The 13,614-nt window shown below is 55.2% G+C and overlaps 1 protein-coding gene across 2 annotated transcripts in view; it reads left to right on the top strand.

Annotated features, from left to right (window-relative positions):
- PDE4A (phosphodiesterase 4A) overlaps window positions 1-11,675 on the top strand; it is a 29,011-nt gene extending 17,336 nt beyond the window's left edge. For both annotated transcript variants that reach the window (XM_082650032.1, XM_082650031.1), the window contains exons 7-15: window positions 1,764-1,857; window positions 3,412-3,635; window positions 4,707-4,805; window positions 4,902-5,066; window positions 5,619-5,718; window positions 5,831-5,985; window positions 6,219-6,341; window positions 6,806-6,988; window positions 9,040-11,675. In XM_082650032.1, coding sequence (XP_082506158.1) covers window positions 1,764-1,857; window positions 3,412-3,635; window positions 4,707-4,805; window positions 4,902-5,066; window positions 5,619-5,718; window positions 5,831-5,985; window positions 6,219-6,341; window positions 6,806-6,988; window positions 9,040-9,720 — 1,824 coding nt within the window. In that variant the 3' untranslated portion in view covers window positions 9,721-11,675. The remainder of the gene's footprint in view (window positions 1-1,763; window positions 1,858-3,411; window positions 3,636-4,706; window positions 4,806-4,901; window positions 5,067-5,618; window positions 5,719-5,830; window positions 5,986-6,218; window positions 6,342-6,805; window positions 6,989-9,039) is intronic.
- The last annotated feature ends 1,939 nt before the right edge of the window (window positions 11,676-13,614 follow it).

The following is a 13,614-nucleotide window of genomic DNA, read 5'->3' as shown; positions in this document are numbered from 1 at the left end:
GGGTCTGTTGCCGGGAGCGCGGAGGGGAAGGGAGCCCCCAGCCCTGCTGGGCTGGCCCGGGCCCCTCCGCGGCTCCCCCTTCCACTGCCCACCTGCCCAGCACCCTGCCCCCCCGCCCCCCGCACAGTAGCTGCTAATCCCGGGACTCCCCAAGCCCAGCCTCTGTGTGCGGCAGCCCTGAGCAGGGCTAAGACTCCAAGATGCCCTTGGTGGATTTCTTCTGCGAGACCTGCTCCAAGCCATGGCTGGTGGGCTGGTGGGACCAGGTAGGGGAACTCGGGGTGGAGGATGGGCAGGAGCCCCGGCTCTGGTCCTCCCACCTCAGACCCTCCAGCCCCCGGTCTAGGCTTGTGTGTGCGGCTGTGCACGTGTGCGGCCTGGACGTGAAGCCTTGTGACTGGGTCTCTCTGTGTGTGGCCCAGGGCCGGGCGTGGATGGCGGGTGGCTGGGGGTGTGAGTCTTTCTCTGGGTGTGACTGCCAGTGCACACACGTGTGTGTCTGCAGTGGTGGGGGGCTGCCTGACTATATGCTTGTTTGCCTGGGTCAGGGACCAGGGGGTGGCCCTGGCTGAAGTCACGTGGCTCTGATTGTGGTGTTGTGTTTGGGGCCATGTTTATGAGCCCAGAGCGGCGTGATTTTCTGGGGCATGTGACCCCGAGTGTCAGTGACTGCCTTATTGTGTATGCTCCTTGGTTTGTGTGTCTGGGGCTGTGTAGAACTGTGTAATATGGGAGTCTGTGTGCGGTTGTGTGACTTTGTGGGTCCATCGTGTGTGTGTGTGTGTGTGTGTGTGTGTGTGACTCTATGTGTGCCCAGGCCTCTGGCAGCAGTGGGAGGAGGGAGCGCTCGTCCTGATGTGGGCCATGCGGGCTCACCCTTCCTGCTGAATGTCCCTCTTGCCTCTCTGGACAGAGTCTGCTCCTGCTTTGGGGGTGCTTTGGTGGAGCTTGGGGGCGGGGAGCCGATGCCCTTTCTCCTCACGCACAATGTCACAGCAGATGCTTGTGTGAAGTGCTATGGGGGGACCAGCCTGGTTCTGGGTATACTCCGTCCACCTGTGCATCTGTCCACCACTCTGAGGTTGGGGGAGAGGGGGCTATGATGGGAACCCCCTCCCCTGGGTGACTGAACTAGGGTTTCCTCAGCTCACTATTCTCCCTGCCCCGGTCAAACCTCTCCACCCAGAACTTCAGGACTACATTCCCTCCTCCCAAACCAGGCTGGGGGCTGGGGGCCGGGACCCTAGGGAGTGGGGTCCCTGTCTGGGAAGACCTGGGCCAGGGGTAGCTCTGGGAAGGCAGGGGTTAAAGGGCCCGCCGGCTGCCCCCCCTTCCCCCAGCTCAGCAGCTGGTTGGAGGGGGAGTTGCTAAGGAGACTCCCATCACCATGGTGACGGGATTCTCCTGACACCCCATTGGCTTCCTGTTAGGTAGGAGCCCCTCCCTTCCACAGGTGCCCCTCTGGCTCCTCCTTGGGGGGGAGAAGGAGGGAGTATGGTGAGAGGAGCCCCGCCTCCTCAGACAGGGAGGGGTATGCTGAGTCCTGACTCCCCAAGCCTGGGTACCCCCATCCAGAGCTGGGAGGAGAGGAAGGACTGACCCCTCCCCTCTAGCAGCCTGCTGAGGACTCTGTTGGCTGAGCAGAGAAGTGAGAGGGACTCACGGGTTCTTCAGAAGTTTCTTGAGAGGGCCTGGCCTCACCCCCCCACACCCACACCTGCCATGACCCCATCATTCCTTCCTTCTTGCCTCCTTCACCTTAGTTCAAGAGGATGCTAAACCGTGAACTCACACACCTGTCAGAGATGAGCAGGTCAGGAAACCAGGTCTCTGAGTACATCTCCACCACATTCCTAGGTGAGTGAAGGGTGGCACTTGTGTGTGGGTGGGTGTGGGGGGGGAGGCATTGCATAACTGGACTGCAGGGGGCCACCGCAGACCCTGGGTCCTGTTGCCCACATTTGCCCAGGGAACCCCGACTCAACTCCCCAAAGGTCAAAGTCACCACGCTCAAGAGCTACTATATCGCGATGCCCCCAAATTTAGTGGGACCCCAACTTCTTTAGAACACCCACATTTAAAAATCTCTCCAAGCTGCAAAGCTCCTCCAAACTTAGGGGAACCCCATTGGAACTCTTAAACTCAAGACCCCAAGAAACTCCCAAACTCAAATAGAATTCCTAAACTTTAAAATGCCTCCAGGCTGAAAAGTCTCCCAAAATTCACTAGAATCTCCAAACTTGGATTTCAGCCCCCCCCAAATTCAGAAGACCCCTCAAACTCAAGAGAGGTGCCTGAACTCACTAGGGTTCTCAAACTTAAGGGAAACCCTGCCCTTAAGAGCCCGTAAAAGACCCCTAAACCTTTCCACCAAGCTGAAGAGTCTCCCAAATTCAGTAGAACCCCCAAAGTTGGTATGACCCCCTAAATTCAGTAGACCCCCGCAAACTTTAGATACCCAAATTTAATAGGATTCTCCCACTGAAGAACCTGTAAGTGATTCCCCAAACTTAGGAGAATTTCCTAACTCAGTGGAACCCTGAAGACAGTAGAATACCCCAAATTCATTGGAACCCTCAAGCTCATGGTGATCTCCAACTCATCCTAATCTCATCCTGAACCCAAGAGACCTAGCTGAGGATATCCCCCACAAACTCAGGATAATTTCACCCTCAGAATTTATTACCAAAGGTCCCCGAATTCAGGGCACCCCCCACCAAGCTGGAAAGAAGGTTTCAGAGTTTCAAACACTCCCGCCAGTGGGGGTGTGGTGTGCCTGAGATCCAGCCAATAAGAGCACGGCATGCAAATGAGCCTTCTTAGGCCCTGTCATTGACTGGCGGTCCCCAGGTCACAATGGGTGGCCCTGGCTGGGCTCTGGAAACCCTAAAGAGCTCAGGAAAGGGGCTTCTGGGGCTGGTCCCCAGAAAGCCTGGTGTCCAGGGGATGGGGGTGGGGGTCCATGGAGCCAGAGACCACCCTTCCCTCCCGCCTCCCAGCGCTGTCCGCCTCCACCCGCCCTCTGGGTCACCATGGGGGTGTCTTCCCTGCCTGCTGGAGAAGGTTCCCTGCCTATCCCAGGCAGGCGGTGGCTCTCTCTAGCATCCCCACCCTGCTTCCTGACTTCCCACACCACCCCCATGCCAAACTTGGTGATTGGACGGGGGCTACCCCATAGCTCCAGGCTGGCCCCAGGGTCCCCACTCCAGCCCACCACCTCCCAGAAGAGTTCCTACCTCCTCTCTGGTTTCCAGTCCATAAGTAACCAACAGCATGACACCCAGAATAGGTCTGCCCTCCTGAGTGAGACTTCCCAGGGCTTGAGGGGTTGGTGGCGGGGGGGCGGTCTGAGAGCCAGATGAGGGAGCCTCTGTGAGGTTCTCATGCTGGCTTCTCCTCTATCTTCTGCAGACAAGCAGAATGAAGTGGAGATCCCATCACCCGCAATGAAGGATCGAGAAAAACAGCAAGTCCCACGGCAGAGACCTTCCCAGCAGCCTCCGCCCCCAGGGCCACAGTTCCAGCCCATGTCTCAGATCACCGGGGTGAAGAAGGTGGTGCATAGTAGCAGCCTGAACGATTCCAGCATCCCCCGCTTTGGGGTGAACACCGATCAAGAGGAACTCCTGGCCCAAGTGGGTGGGGCCTCGGTGGGGGGGGGGGCTGGGCTGGAGAGGGGCAGGGTTCTCCTGGGGCCCAAAGAAGGACTGGGCTTTGGATCAGCCTGAGATGAGGATTCGGGTGTACCTGCTTTATGAGACTCTCAGGAGAGAGGGAGTGGTCTCAGCTGGTGTCCACAGGGGGCTCTGGAATATGAACAACAGCACTGAGTGGAGCCCACCTTGAGGCAAGTGTGCTGACATTTTATACCCTTGTGTCAGTCATTGGCTGGGGGCTGTCCCCAGGGTGGATGGCATCACCCCCTCCACATAGCTCCTGTGAGGGAAGAGCCGATTTTTGACAAGGGGCAGCTGTGAGTCTTTGTAAGCAACAGCCCCAGCAGCTGGGTGATGGGTGCATTGAGACCAGTGAAGGGAATCTGGGCAGAACCCAAACAGCATCCACTACAGACCAGACGTGGATTCGCCTCCTGGCTTTTCCATGAAATCTTAAGCCAAGGGGCTCCCACAATGATTTGCACAGTGGACTTGATGCAAGCTCAGTGGCTCCCTCAGCTGACATTTATTGTAACCCTCTGCGTGCCAGTACTGGCCAGGGCTCTATTCAGTCATTCAGTGTTTATTGAGCACCTACTATGTGCTGGTGCTGTTCTGAATTCTGGGGAGACATGGAACATTAGCCCATGTTCCTTTCCTCTCAGCGCTCAAGAGCAGTTTAACTGAGGCTGAGCTGTGCTTTGGGGTCAGCCACGCTGGGTTCACATCCTAGCTTTGCCACTTGTGAGATGCAAGGTCTCGGGTAAGTCACGTCGCTACTCTGAGTTTTGGTTCCGTCACCTGCCATGTGAAATCAAGCGCTTAGTGCAGTGCTTGGTGGATAATACACACTCAGTAGACTCTGGGGTTGCCTTGTTATTTTCTGGCCCAGTAGGACCTGGGCAGTAAATTCTATACTGCTGAGCATGCCACCTACTGGGTGAGCGATAATGGTGCCACTATTCAGACCAGGGTTCTGAACTCCTAGAAAAGAGTCTAGAGGGCCCTGGGCCTTGGGGGCTCCTGACCTCTGGCCTCCATCTCCACCAGGAATTGGAAAATCTGAACAAGTGGGGCCTGAACATCTTTTGCGTGTCGGATTATGCGGGGGGCCGTTCCCTCAGCTGCATCATGTACACGATATTCCAGGTAGGGCGGGCTGAGTGGGGCTGGATGCAAGGGAGGGGGCGGGGCGGGGAGCAGAGGGCCGGTGTGGGGGTCACCGCCCCCTACTCTTGCCCTCAGGAGCGGGACCTGCTGAAGAAGTTCCGCATCCCGGTGGACACGATGGTTACATACATGCTGACCCTGGAGGACCACTACCACCCCGATGTGGCCTACCACAACAGCCTGCACGCGGCTGACGTGCTGCAGTCCACCCACGTGCTGCTGGCCACACCTGCACTGGATGTGAGCATCGCCTGGCCCCCATGTCTCCCCAGCTGCCCCTCACACTATCCATCTCCAATCTTCTGTTTATCTCTCTGACCCTGAGTCTCTGACGTCCATCTCTCTCTGACCCCGTTCCTCTCTCTCCTGACTCCCCATCTTTCTTTTTTTTTTTATAAATTTATATATTTATATTTGGCTGCGTTGGGTCTTCGTTGCTGCGTGCGGGCTTTCTCTAGTTGCAGCAAGCGGGGGCTACCCTTCGTTGCGGTGCGCAGGCTTCTCATTGCGGTGGCTTCTCTTGTTGTGGAGCACGAGCTCTAGGCGTGCGGGCTTCAGTAGTTGTGGCTTGCGGGCTCTAGAGAGCAGGCTCAGTAGTTGTGGCGCAAGGGCTTAGTGGCATGTGGGATCTTCCCGGACCAGGGATCAAACCCGTGTCCCCTGCATTGGCAGGCGGATTCTTAACCACTGTGCCACCAGGGAAGCCCTCCCCATCTTTTTTGACACCCTATCTCTCTCTTACCCTGTCTCTCTGACTCCCCATCTTTCAAACCCATCTCCCTCTGCCCCCAGGCCGTATTCACGGACCTGGAGATTCTCGCCGCCCTCTTCGCAGCTTCCATCCATGATGTGGACCACCCTGGGGTCTCCAACCAGTTCCTCATCAACACCAGTAAGTGGCCCGCCACGGGGGCGGGGCCTGCTGGGCTGGAGGCGGGGCCTGCGGGGGGCGCCTTGGGTGGGTCCTCCCCTCTCCTGACTGCCCGACCCTGCCTGGGCTACAGATTCTGAACTGGCGCTCATGTACAATGACGAGTCGGTGCTGGAGAATCACCACCTGGCCGTGGGCTTCAAGCTGCTGCAGGAAGACAACTGCGACATTTTCCAGAACCTCAGCAAGCGCCAGCGGCAAAGCCTGCGCAAGATGGTCATCGACATGGTGGGCGGGGCGAGGGGCGGGGACAGAGCGGGAAAGGTCACCTTTGGAGCAAGGGGGCATTGGGGAGGGCCAGGTCTGAGTCTGGGACAGAAAGGCCCCTAGTGGGGGAGGCGTCCTTTGGGAGTGGGTCGTGGCGGCTGATTGTGCGGAGTGAAAACTTCAGAGGCCCTGCCCAGGTCAGTACAGCGGGCAGCCAGGCTTCGATGGCCCCTGTGACAACTTCTTGCCCACAGGTGCTGGCCACGGACATGTCCAAGCACATGACCCTCCTGGCTGACCTGAAGACCATGGTGGAGACCAAGAAAGTGACCAGCTCGGGGGTCCTCTTGCTGGATAACTATGCCGACCGCATCCAGGTGCCCCCCTCCCCACACCGTATAGGGAGATTGGACCCTCCCCTCCCCCGTTAGCTCTGGGTTGCTGCCCCTCCCTCTGCTCCAGCTCCCAGGTTGCCCATCTTCCTGTCTCTTTTTCTCTATTCCATCTAACCCTTTCCAACTCCCACCTCTCCATCCCATCTCCCCCCATCTCCTCCAGTTCGCTCTTCCCTTTCCTCATCAACCCGTTTCCATGTCCCCCACACCCCTGTCTCCCCACCGCCTCTTTTCCCTTCCCTCCCTCTGCCCTTTGCTCATCAACCTCGTCTCATCTCTCCCCTTCTCTTCCCCACTCATCGACCCTCTTCCCTCACCTCTTCTACCTTTCTCCATCTCCCCGCTACCCATTCTCCCCTACTGTCCTTCCAAAGGGGAAGTAAGGAAGCCTGAGGCCTCAGACTAGGACGGGGACACGGCCTCTGAAGGTCCCCCACCCCATGCAGGTCCTACGGAACATGGTGCACTGTGCAGATCTCAGCAACCCCACCAAGCCGCTGGAGCTGTACCGCCAGTGGACCGACCGCATCATGGCCGAGTTCTTCCAGCAGGGCGACCGTGAACGCGAGCGTGGCATGGAGATCAGCCCCATGTGCGACAAGCACACGGCCTCGGTGGAGAAGTCTCAGGTACAGTCTCGGCACCACTGGAAGAGAGCAGGGCGGGCCTCCTCACCCCACACCGGCCTGGAGCTCCAAAGGCCTAAGAGGTCCTAACCTGCCCGTACACAGTGTCAAGTTTGTCTTTGTCTGTTTTTTCCTTCTCTATCCTGATGGGAAATAGGCAACACTTTCTCCTCCACAAAACAATTGAACTGAGCCTCTGGACTCATAAGTTGTAGTTTTGCACCCAGACAGTTGTAACTCATTTGTAGCAACTGCTGTAACATCAGTAATAACACTTATCCGGCCCTTAATTACAGACTCCATGTCCTTTCAGCCTCTCGGTTTCCCTATAACCTGGCCACTCATTTTGTGCCTGAGTTTTGGTGGAGTTTGTTGTTGCTGTGTGGCCACGCCACGTGGCATGCGGGATCTTAGTTCCCTGACCAGGGATTGAACCCGTGCCCCACTGCAGTGGAAGTGTGGAGTCTTAACCACTGGACCACCAGGGAAGTCCCTTGGTGGATTTTGAAGTGAAGTTAAATGACTCGTCTCCATCACGTGCCTTTTTAATTTAACGAGAGGGACAGAAACACAGTCTCGTAAAAGACAACACTGACGTGTGAATATGAGACTTTCTCACTCTCCCTGCTTCCAGCCTCCTCCCTGGTGAGGCCTCTTCCCGGTTCGGTGTGTATGCCCTTCCCATCCAGGGTTATGCAGCCTCAACACTGTTGGCATTTGGCGCTGGATCATTCTTTGTGGTGGGACCGTCCTGTGCACTGTAGGGTGTTGAGCAGCGTCCCTGGCCTCCACCCACTAGATGCCGGGAACGCCCTCCCTTTCCTGCGGTAACAACCAAAAATGTCTCCAAACACTTCCAAATGTTCCCAGGGCATGCACACAGCCCCAAACCCCTGATGAAACCCAGTTTTGCTTGTTTTATTATGTATTTATGTTCACAAGCAACTTAATAGCAATAGTTTGTGGGTTTAGCTCTTTTAAAAAATATAAACTGTATCAATATATACCTTTTTGCGGGGGGGGGGGAGGCACTGCATGGCTTGCAGGATCTTAGTTCCCCGACCAGGGATTGAACCTGCGCCCTTGGCAGTGAAAGTGCAGAGTCCTAACCACTGGACCGCCAGGGAATCTCAATGTATACCTATTTTTATACAGCTTGCGTTTTCTTTCCAAAAATGACTTGGAGATCTGTGCACATTATTACACATAGATTACGCTTATCCTTTTTCACTACTGTATAGTATTCCCACAGAGACAGATGAATAATGGTTTGTGTAGTGAGTGCTCTGTGGGTGGACATACAAGTGTTTAGTAGTTAGGGATTCACAGTGACTCAAACAGGATAAAGCTTTATTGGTTTGTTTTTCTCTTATGTAAGGAAAGTCTGGAGAAAGGGAATTTGGCTCTCTCTGGCTCCACATAGTTGGCAGGCACCCCAGAACTTTCAGTGTTTCTCTTCTGTCATGCGAAGCTTGGAGCTTCTCTCCTCAGAGATGTCTCTTGTGGTCACAGATGCTCTTGAAGCTCCAACCATTCCTCCCTGGAATGTCGGGGAACTAAGATCCCACATGCTGCATGGTGTGGCCAAAAAAAATAATAATAACTTAAAACAAATAAACTAATGCCCAACTGATGTATATATGGAGATGTTTCCAGTTTTTATTTGCATCTCATACGTGGTTTTTTTCTTTTTTTCTTACTTGTGCAAGAGTTTTTCCAGGCTGGCTCTGGAGAAGCAAGATTGCTGGGTCCAAGGGTATCAACATCTTTTATTTTTTGCCACGCCACGCAGCATGCGGGATCTTTGGGACTTCCCTGGCGGCCCAGTGATTGGGTCTTCACCTTCCAATGCGGGGGTTGGTGTGGGTTCGATCCCTGGTCGGGGAGCTAGGATCCCACATGCCTCGTGGCCAAGGAACGAAGACATAGAACAGAGGCAATATTGTAACAAATTCAATAAAGAATTAAAAAAAATTTTGTATTAGATCCCGCAGCATGGCGGTGCAATCTGCACCAGCAGATCCCTGGTTTATTCGTCCTTCTCCCTCCCTCAGGTGGGTTTCATCGACTACATTGTGCACCCGCTGTGGGAGACGTGGGCCGACTTGGTTCACCCAGATGCCCAAGAGATCCTGGACACTTTGGAGGACAACCGGGACTGGTACTACAGCGCCATTCGGCAGAGCCCATCGCCACCACCCGAGGAGGAGCCCGGGGGACCAGGCCACCCCCCTCCACCGGATAAGTTCCAGTTTGAGCTGACGCTGGAGGAGGAAGAAGAGGAGGAGGTGTCCACTGCCCCAGGTGCAACTGAAGTGCAGGAATTGTCCACCGCCCAGGACGTGTTCCCAGCTGAGGAACCGTTGGAGGTCGATGGCCAGGACCAGTCTACGGAGGTGGAGGTAGAGGAAATGTACTTGACACAGCAAGCAGACTCAGCAGATAGTGTGGCTGAGGGTCAGGACGCGTCCACGCCCCCAGGTGCATCTGTAGGCTGCAGCAGCCCCCCTGCCCTGTCTCCCGAGAGCCTCCCTCTGCCTGTCTTGAGGACCCCGCCCCCTCCAGAGGAGGACCCGGGCCTTCTGGGCCTCCCCTCCACGGCGGCCGAGGTGGGGGCCCAAAAAGAGGATCAGGCTGCCAAAAGGGCGTGCTGCGCCTGCACAGGAACATCGGGCGAGGATCCATCCACACTCCCAGCTCCTGGAGGGTGGGGGGCAGCCGGAGGCCCTACCTGAGCCTCAGCCTCTACACCCCGTTGGCCTCCCTGCCTCCCGCCACCACCATCACCCCCCCACCTCCTCCACTGCCTCAAAGACTCTTGGGCCTCCTGAGAAAAAAGAAAACAGAAAAGTGGGGTTTTTTCTCTTTTCTTTTTTTCCCCTTTCCCCCCACCCCCTCCCATGGGGCCTCTTTTTGGAGGTGGGGGCTGGGGAACAAGGGGCTGAGGTCCCCGAAGGGATTTTATTTTTGGAATTTTAATTGTTACATTTTTAGAAAAAAAAAACAAAAAAAAAAACAAAAAAGCCCAGGATGAAACACAGCAACTGTAGATGCTCCTGTACCCAGCTCCCCTCGGCCAGCTCCACCCCCCTCCTCTGACCCACCCCCGCTTCCCCCTCCCACCCCCACCCCCCATCCCCCCACCGCCCCCCCCACCCCCGCCCCAGGTTCCAGGCTCAGTCTTCCGGCCTCTTCGGGCTCTTCACCTGGTGTGGGGTCTCCCTCCAGACTTTTCTTCTGAATTTGGGAGGGTCTCTAGAACCCAGCCAGGAATAGCCATTCTGGGTGGGGCCTCTGGGGGCGGGGAGGGGGCGCCCCATGAGCTCCCTGCCCTCCCCCCAAGAAGTCCTCAGCCTCATTTTGCACAAACCTGGCAATACTGACTTGGGGGACGGGCAGGGGAGAGATGGGTGGATCTTAGGAGGCAGGGGTAGGATGTTGGAGGGACATTCACACCACCCCCCTGGGGTCTGAGGTTTGAGGAGGGTGTGATCCACCTCCCCCCTCCACCGGCCACCCCTTTGCCCTTCCAGTCTGGTTTCCGTTTGAATTTTCTCCGTTTGCGGGGGCGGGGGATGGCTTGGAGCTGCACCCCTCCTTCCAGCTGCTTCTCCTCTTGTTTCTGCCTTAATGATTCCCACGGCCATAGAGGGGGGGTTGCAGTGGCTCCCACCTGCACCTTGGGTGGAGTAGGGCCAGGCCTGGAGCCCCCCCTCGTGGGCACAGCCCCCTCCCCAGCATCCTCCTGCCCCCCCTCCCCGACTCTTTGCCCTAGGAGGAAGCAATAACGGTGTACACCCACGTCCCCTTTCTGGGCAGCCCTTCCCACCCTGGCAACCAAGGTCGTCTCTCCTTTGCCCGCACCTTGCCAAGCCTACCCCTAGCTCTTCCCCCAAGCAATACGACAGACAGATGCAAGGCCATTTTTCTCCAAGCCATGGGGGGCTGTTTGGAAAGAAAGACCCCCTCTTCCCCTTCCGCTCTGCCCCTCAGCCTGGCTCTGCAGCTGGGCAGGACCGTCCTCTCTCTCTCATCTCTCTCCCCTCCAGTTCGGAGCACACGGTACTGTAGCCCCCAGCTCCCCCCAGCCTTCCATCTGTCTGTCCTTCCCTGTGGGGAGTACCACCCGCTCCCACCCCCATGATGCTGTACAGGGTTCATTTTTGTAGCGAAAGTAGTTTCAGTCCCAGCCGGCCACCGGAGTGGGCCTTTTTTTTTTTTTGGTTTTCTTTCTTTGTTTCCTTTCTTTTCTTTCTTTCTTTCTTTCTTTTTTTTGTACATACTGTAAGGTTGGTTTGTAAATTATTCTACAGAGGCAAAAAGGGAAAATAAACTTGCCCTTCCCCCGCTGACTCAGGGGAAGGAGGGTTTGGGGGTCTCCCGATGGGAGTCTCCATTCCTGCTGTATTATACAAACTGTACCATAGACCCCGGAAGTGTGGACTCAGCGCTGTTGTTGAACGGCGAGTCATGTCATCAGAGGGGGTGAGGGAGGACTGCGCAGACCCTGCCCCTCCCCCGGCCCCAGGGCCAGGAGTGATTGGCAACTGGGGACAGGGACCCCGGGGGGCGGGGGAGGGGAGTCAGTACCCCCTTGAGCTGCTCGAGTGTTGTCCACTTTGATGATCAGTCAGTCGGTCTGCTGATCGATACTCAATCCTTCGATCTTGTCTCCAATTAAACCGAGGCTTTCACCGATCTTCCTGGCTGATGTGGCTTCCTTTCCCATCCTGTTTCTCAAGGTGTGTGTCTCTCTCGCTATCTGTCTGGGGAGGGGTGGGGAAAGTGAGCGGGCTCTGTCCCTGCCCCTTCCCAAGCAGATAGTTTGGTGGGAGGCAGCCCCCTGGCCTGGGCCAGGTCCAGGCACAGGGGCTGCAGGTTGTAATGTGGAGGTTCAGACCACGCAGTTTTTGGAGGCCAGCAGACCCAGGTAAGCCTTGTTTCTCTCACGTGGAGCATATCTGACGCAACTCGGGTTCTCCTGGTACCACGAAGTCATTCCTGGAAACCTGACTGACCCCCGCCTCCAACATCTGGTTGCCAGGTCATGATAAAAGCACTTGGATCAAATTCTGCCCTGCAGACATTAAACTTGATTTATTAGCACAAGAGAATTTACATCTGTAAGTTCCATGAATTCTGGCCATGATAGTGTTGCAGCCCTCACGCTGCATTAAAACAAAACCAAAACAAACAAACAAACTTGACTATCCTAAAGCCCATGAACCTTAGGATGTATCTCAGGCAAGATGAATCCTCCAAGTTCACACAGGACCAGCTTCGGATTTTAGCTCTGTTTTTCCGACGAGTTCATACAGGATCGGGGAGCTAGGGAGTCTCAGGTATTTTAACCAATCCACATATTTGAATACTGTTAACTCCACCCCTGGGAGCCCATTTTTCCAACCTTTATCAGCCTAATTAAATTTTTTTTTTAAAAAAGCCTCTGATTATCTTTATTTTATTTTATTTTATTGTGGTATGCGGGCCTCTCACTGTTGTGGCCTCTCCCGTTGCGGAGCACAGGCTCCGGACGCGCAGGCTCAGCAGCCATGGCTCACGGGCCCAGCCGCTCCGCGGCATGTGGGATCCTCCCGGACCGGGGCACGAACCCGTGTTCCCTGCGTCCTCAGGCGGACTCTCAACCACTGCGCCACCAGGGAAGCCCTATCAGCCTAATTAACAAGCCCCGATTTCACCAATAAAACGTTTCTGCCATTCATTATGCTAATGAGCAAAACTTCCCTTGTGAATAAAGATAAAGATGGAGGAAGTGTTTGTGATGCAGGTTTTCAGACTAGAATACGGGCTGCCTCTGGTGTGTAATAAACAGAGATACACACGTACACACACAGTCCTTAAGTGGTTAAGCACGGTGGGACCAGTATATATTCACAGCATGTGTCTTCTGAAACAAAATGATGGCAGCTTGGGACTTCCCTGGTGGTCCAGTGGTGAAGAATCTGCCTTCCAATGCAGGGGATGCGGGTTCGAAACCTGGTCAGGGAATTAAGATCCCACATGCCGCGAGGCAACTAAGCCCACGTGCTTTAGGGCCCGAGAGCCACAACTAGAGAGCCCGCGTGCCGCAACAAAGAACCTGCACACCACAACTAAGACCCGACGGAGCCAAATAAAAAATACTGAAAAAAAAAAAAAAGGATGGCAGCTTCCCTGGATCTGAGGATAGGCCGACCCACCTACTCTGCTGTTTGTCTCTAGTGGCCAAGGACTGGTTTGGATCCCAGTTCTAGCTGTGTGACCTTGGGCGTGAGCTCTCTGACCTGCAATTGTTTCATTTATAAAATGGGGTTAACAAAAGTTCCAGACTAGAGAGGGGTGTCCAGTGAAACTTTCTATGATGCTGAGAATGTTCTATGTCTGCGCTATCCAATAAGGTAGCCACTAGCCATACGTGGCTATCAAGCACCTGAAATGTGGCTAGTGCAACTGAACTAGAGTTTTAATTTTCCTTTACATTAAGTAGCCACGTTTAGCCAATGGCTGCTCTATCTGACTGCGCAGTACTGGCACTTAAGCGAGAGAGTTAATGTAGAGGGTTTAATATATACAAAGGTTCTCCTGCTTGACTTTGGCTTAAAGATTCATAGTAGATATCCTGGGCCAGA

This window comes from Grampus griseus, assembly GCF_964374135.1.
Source record: "Grampus griseus genome assembly, chromosome: 3".
NCBI classification, from domain to species: Eukaryota; Metazoa; Chordata; class Mammalia; order Artiodactyla; family Delphinidae; genus Grampus; species Grampus griseus.
The sequence above is the reverse complement of the archived record's forward strand: the minus strand, read 5'-3'. Positions and strand labels throughout refer to the sequence as shown.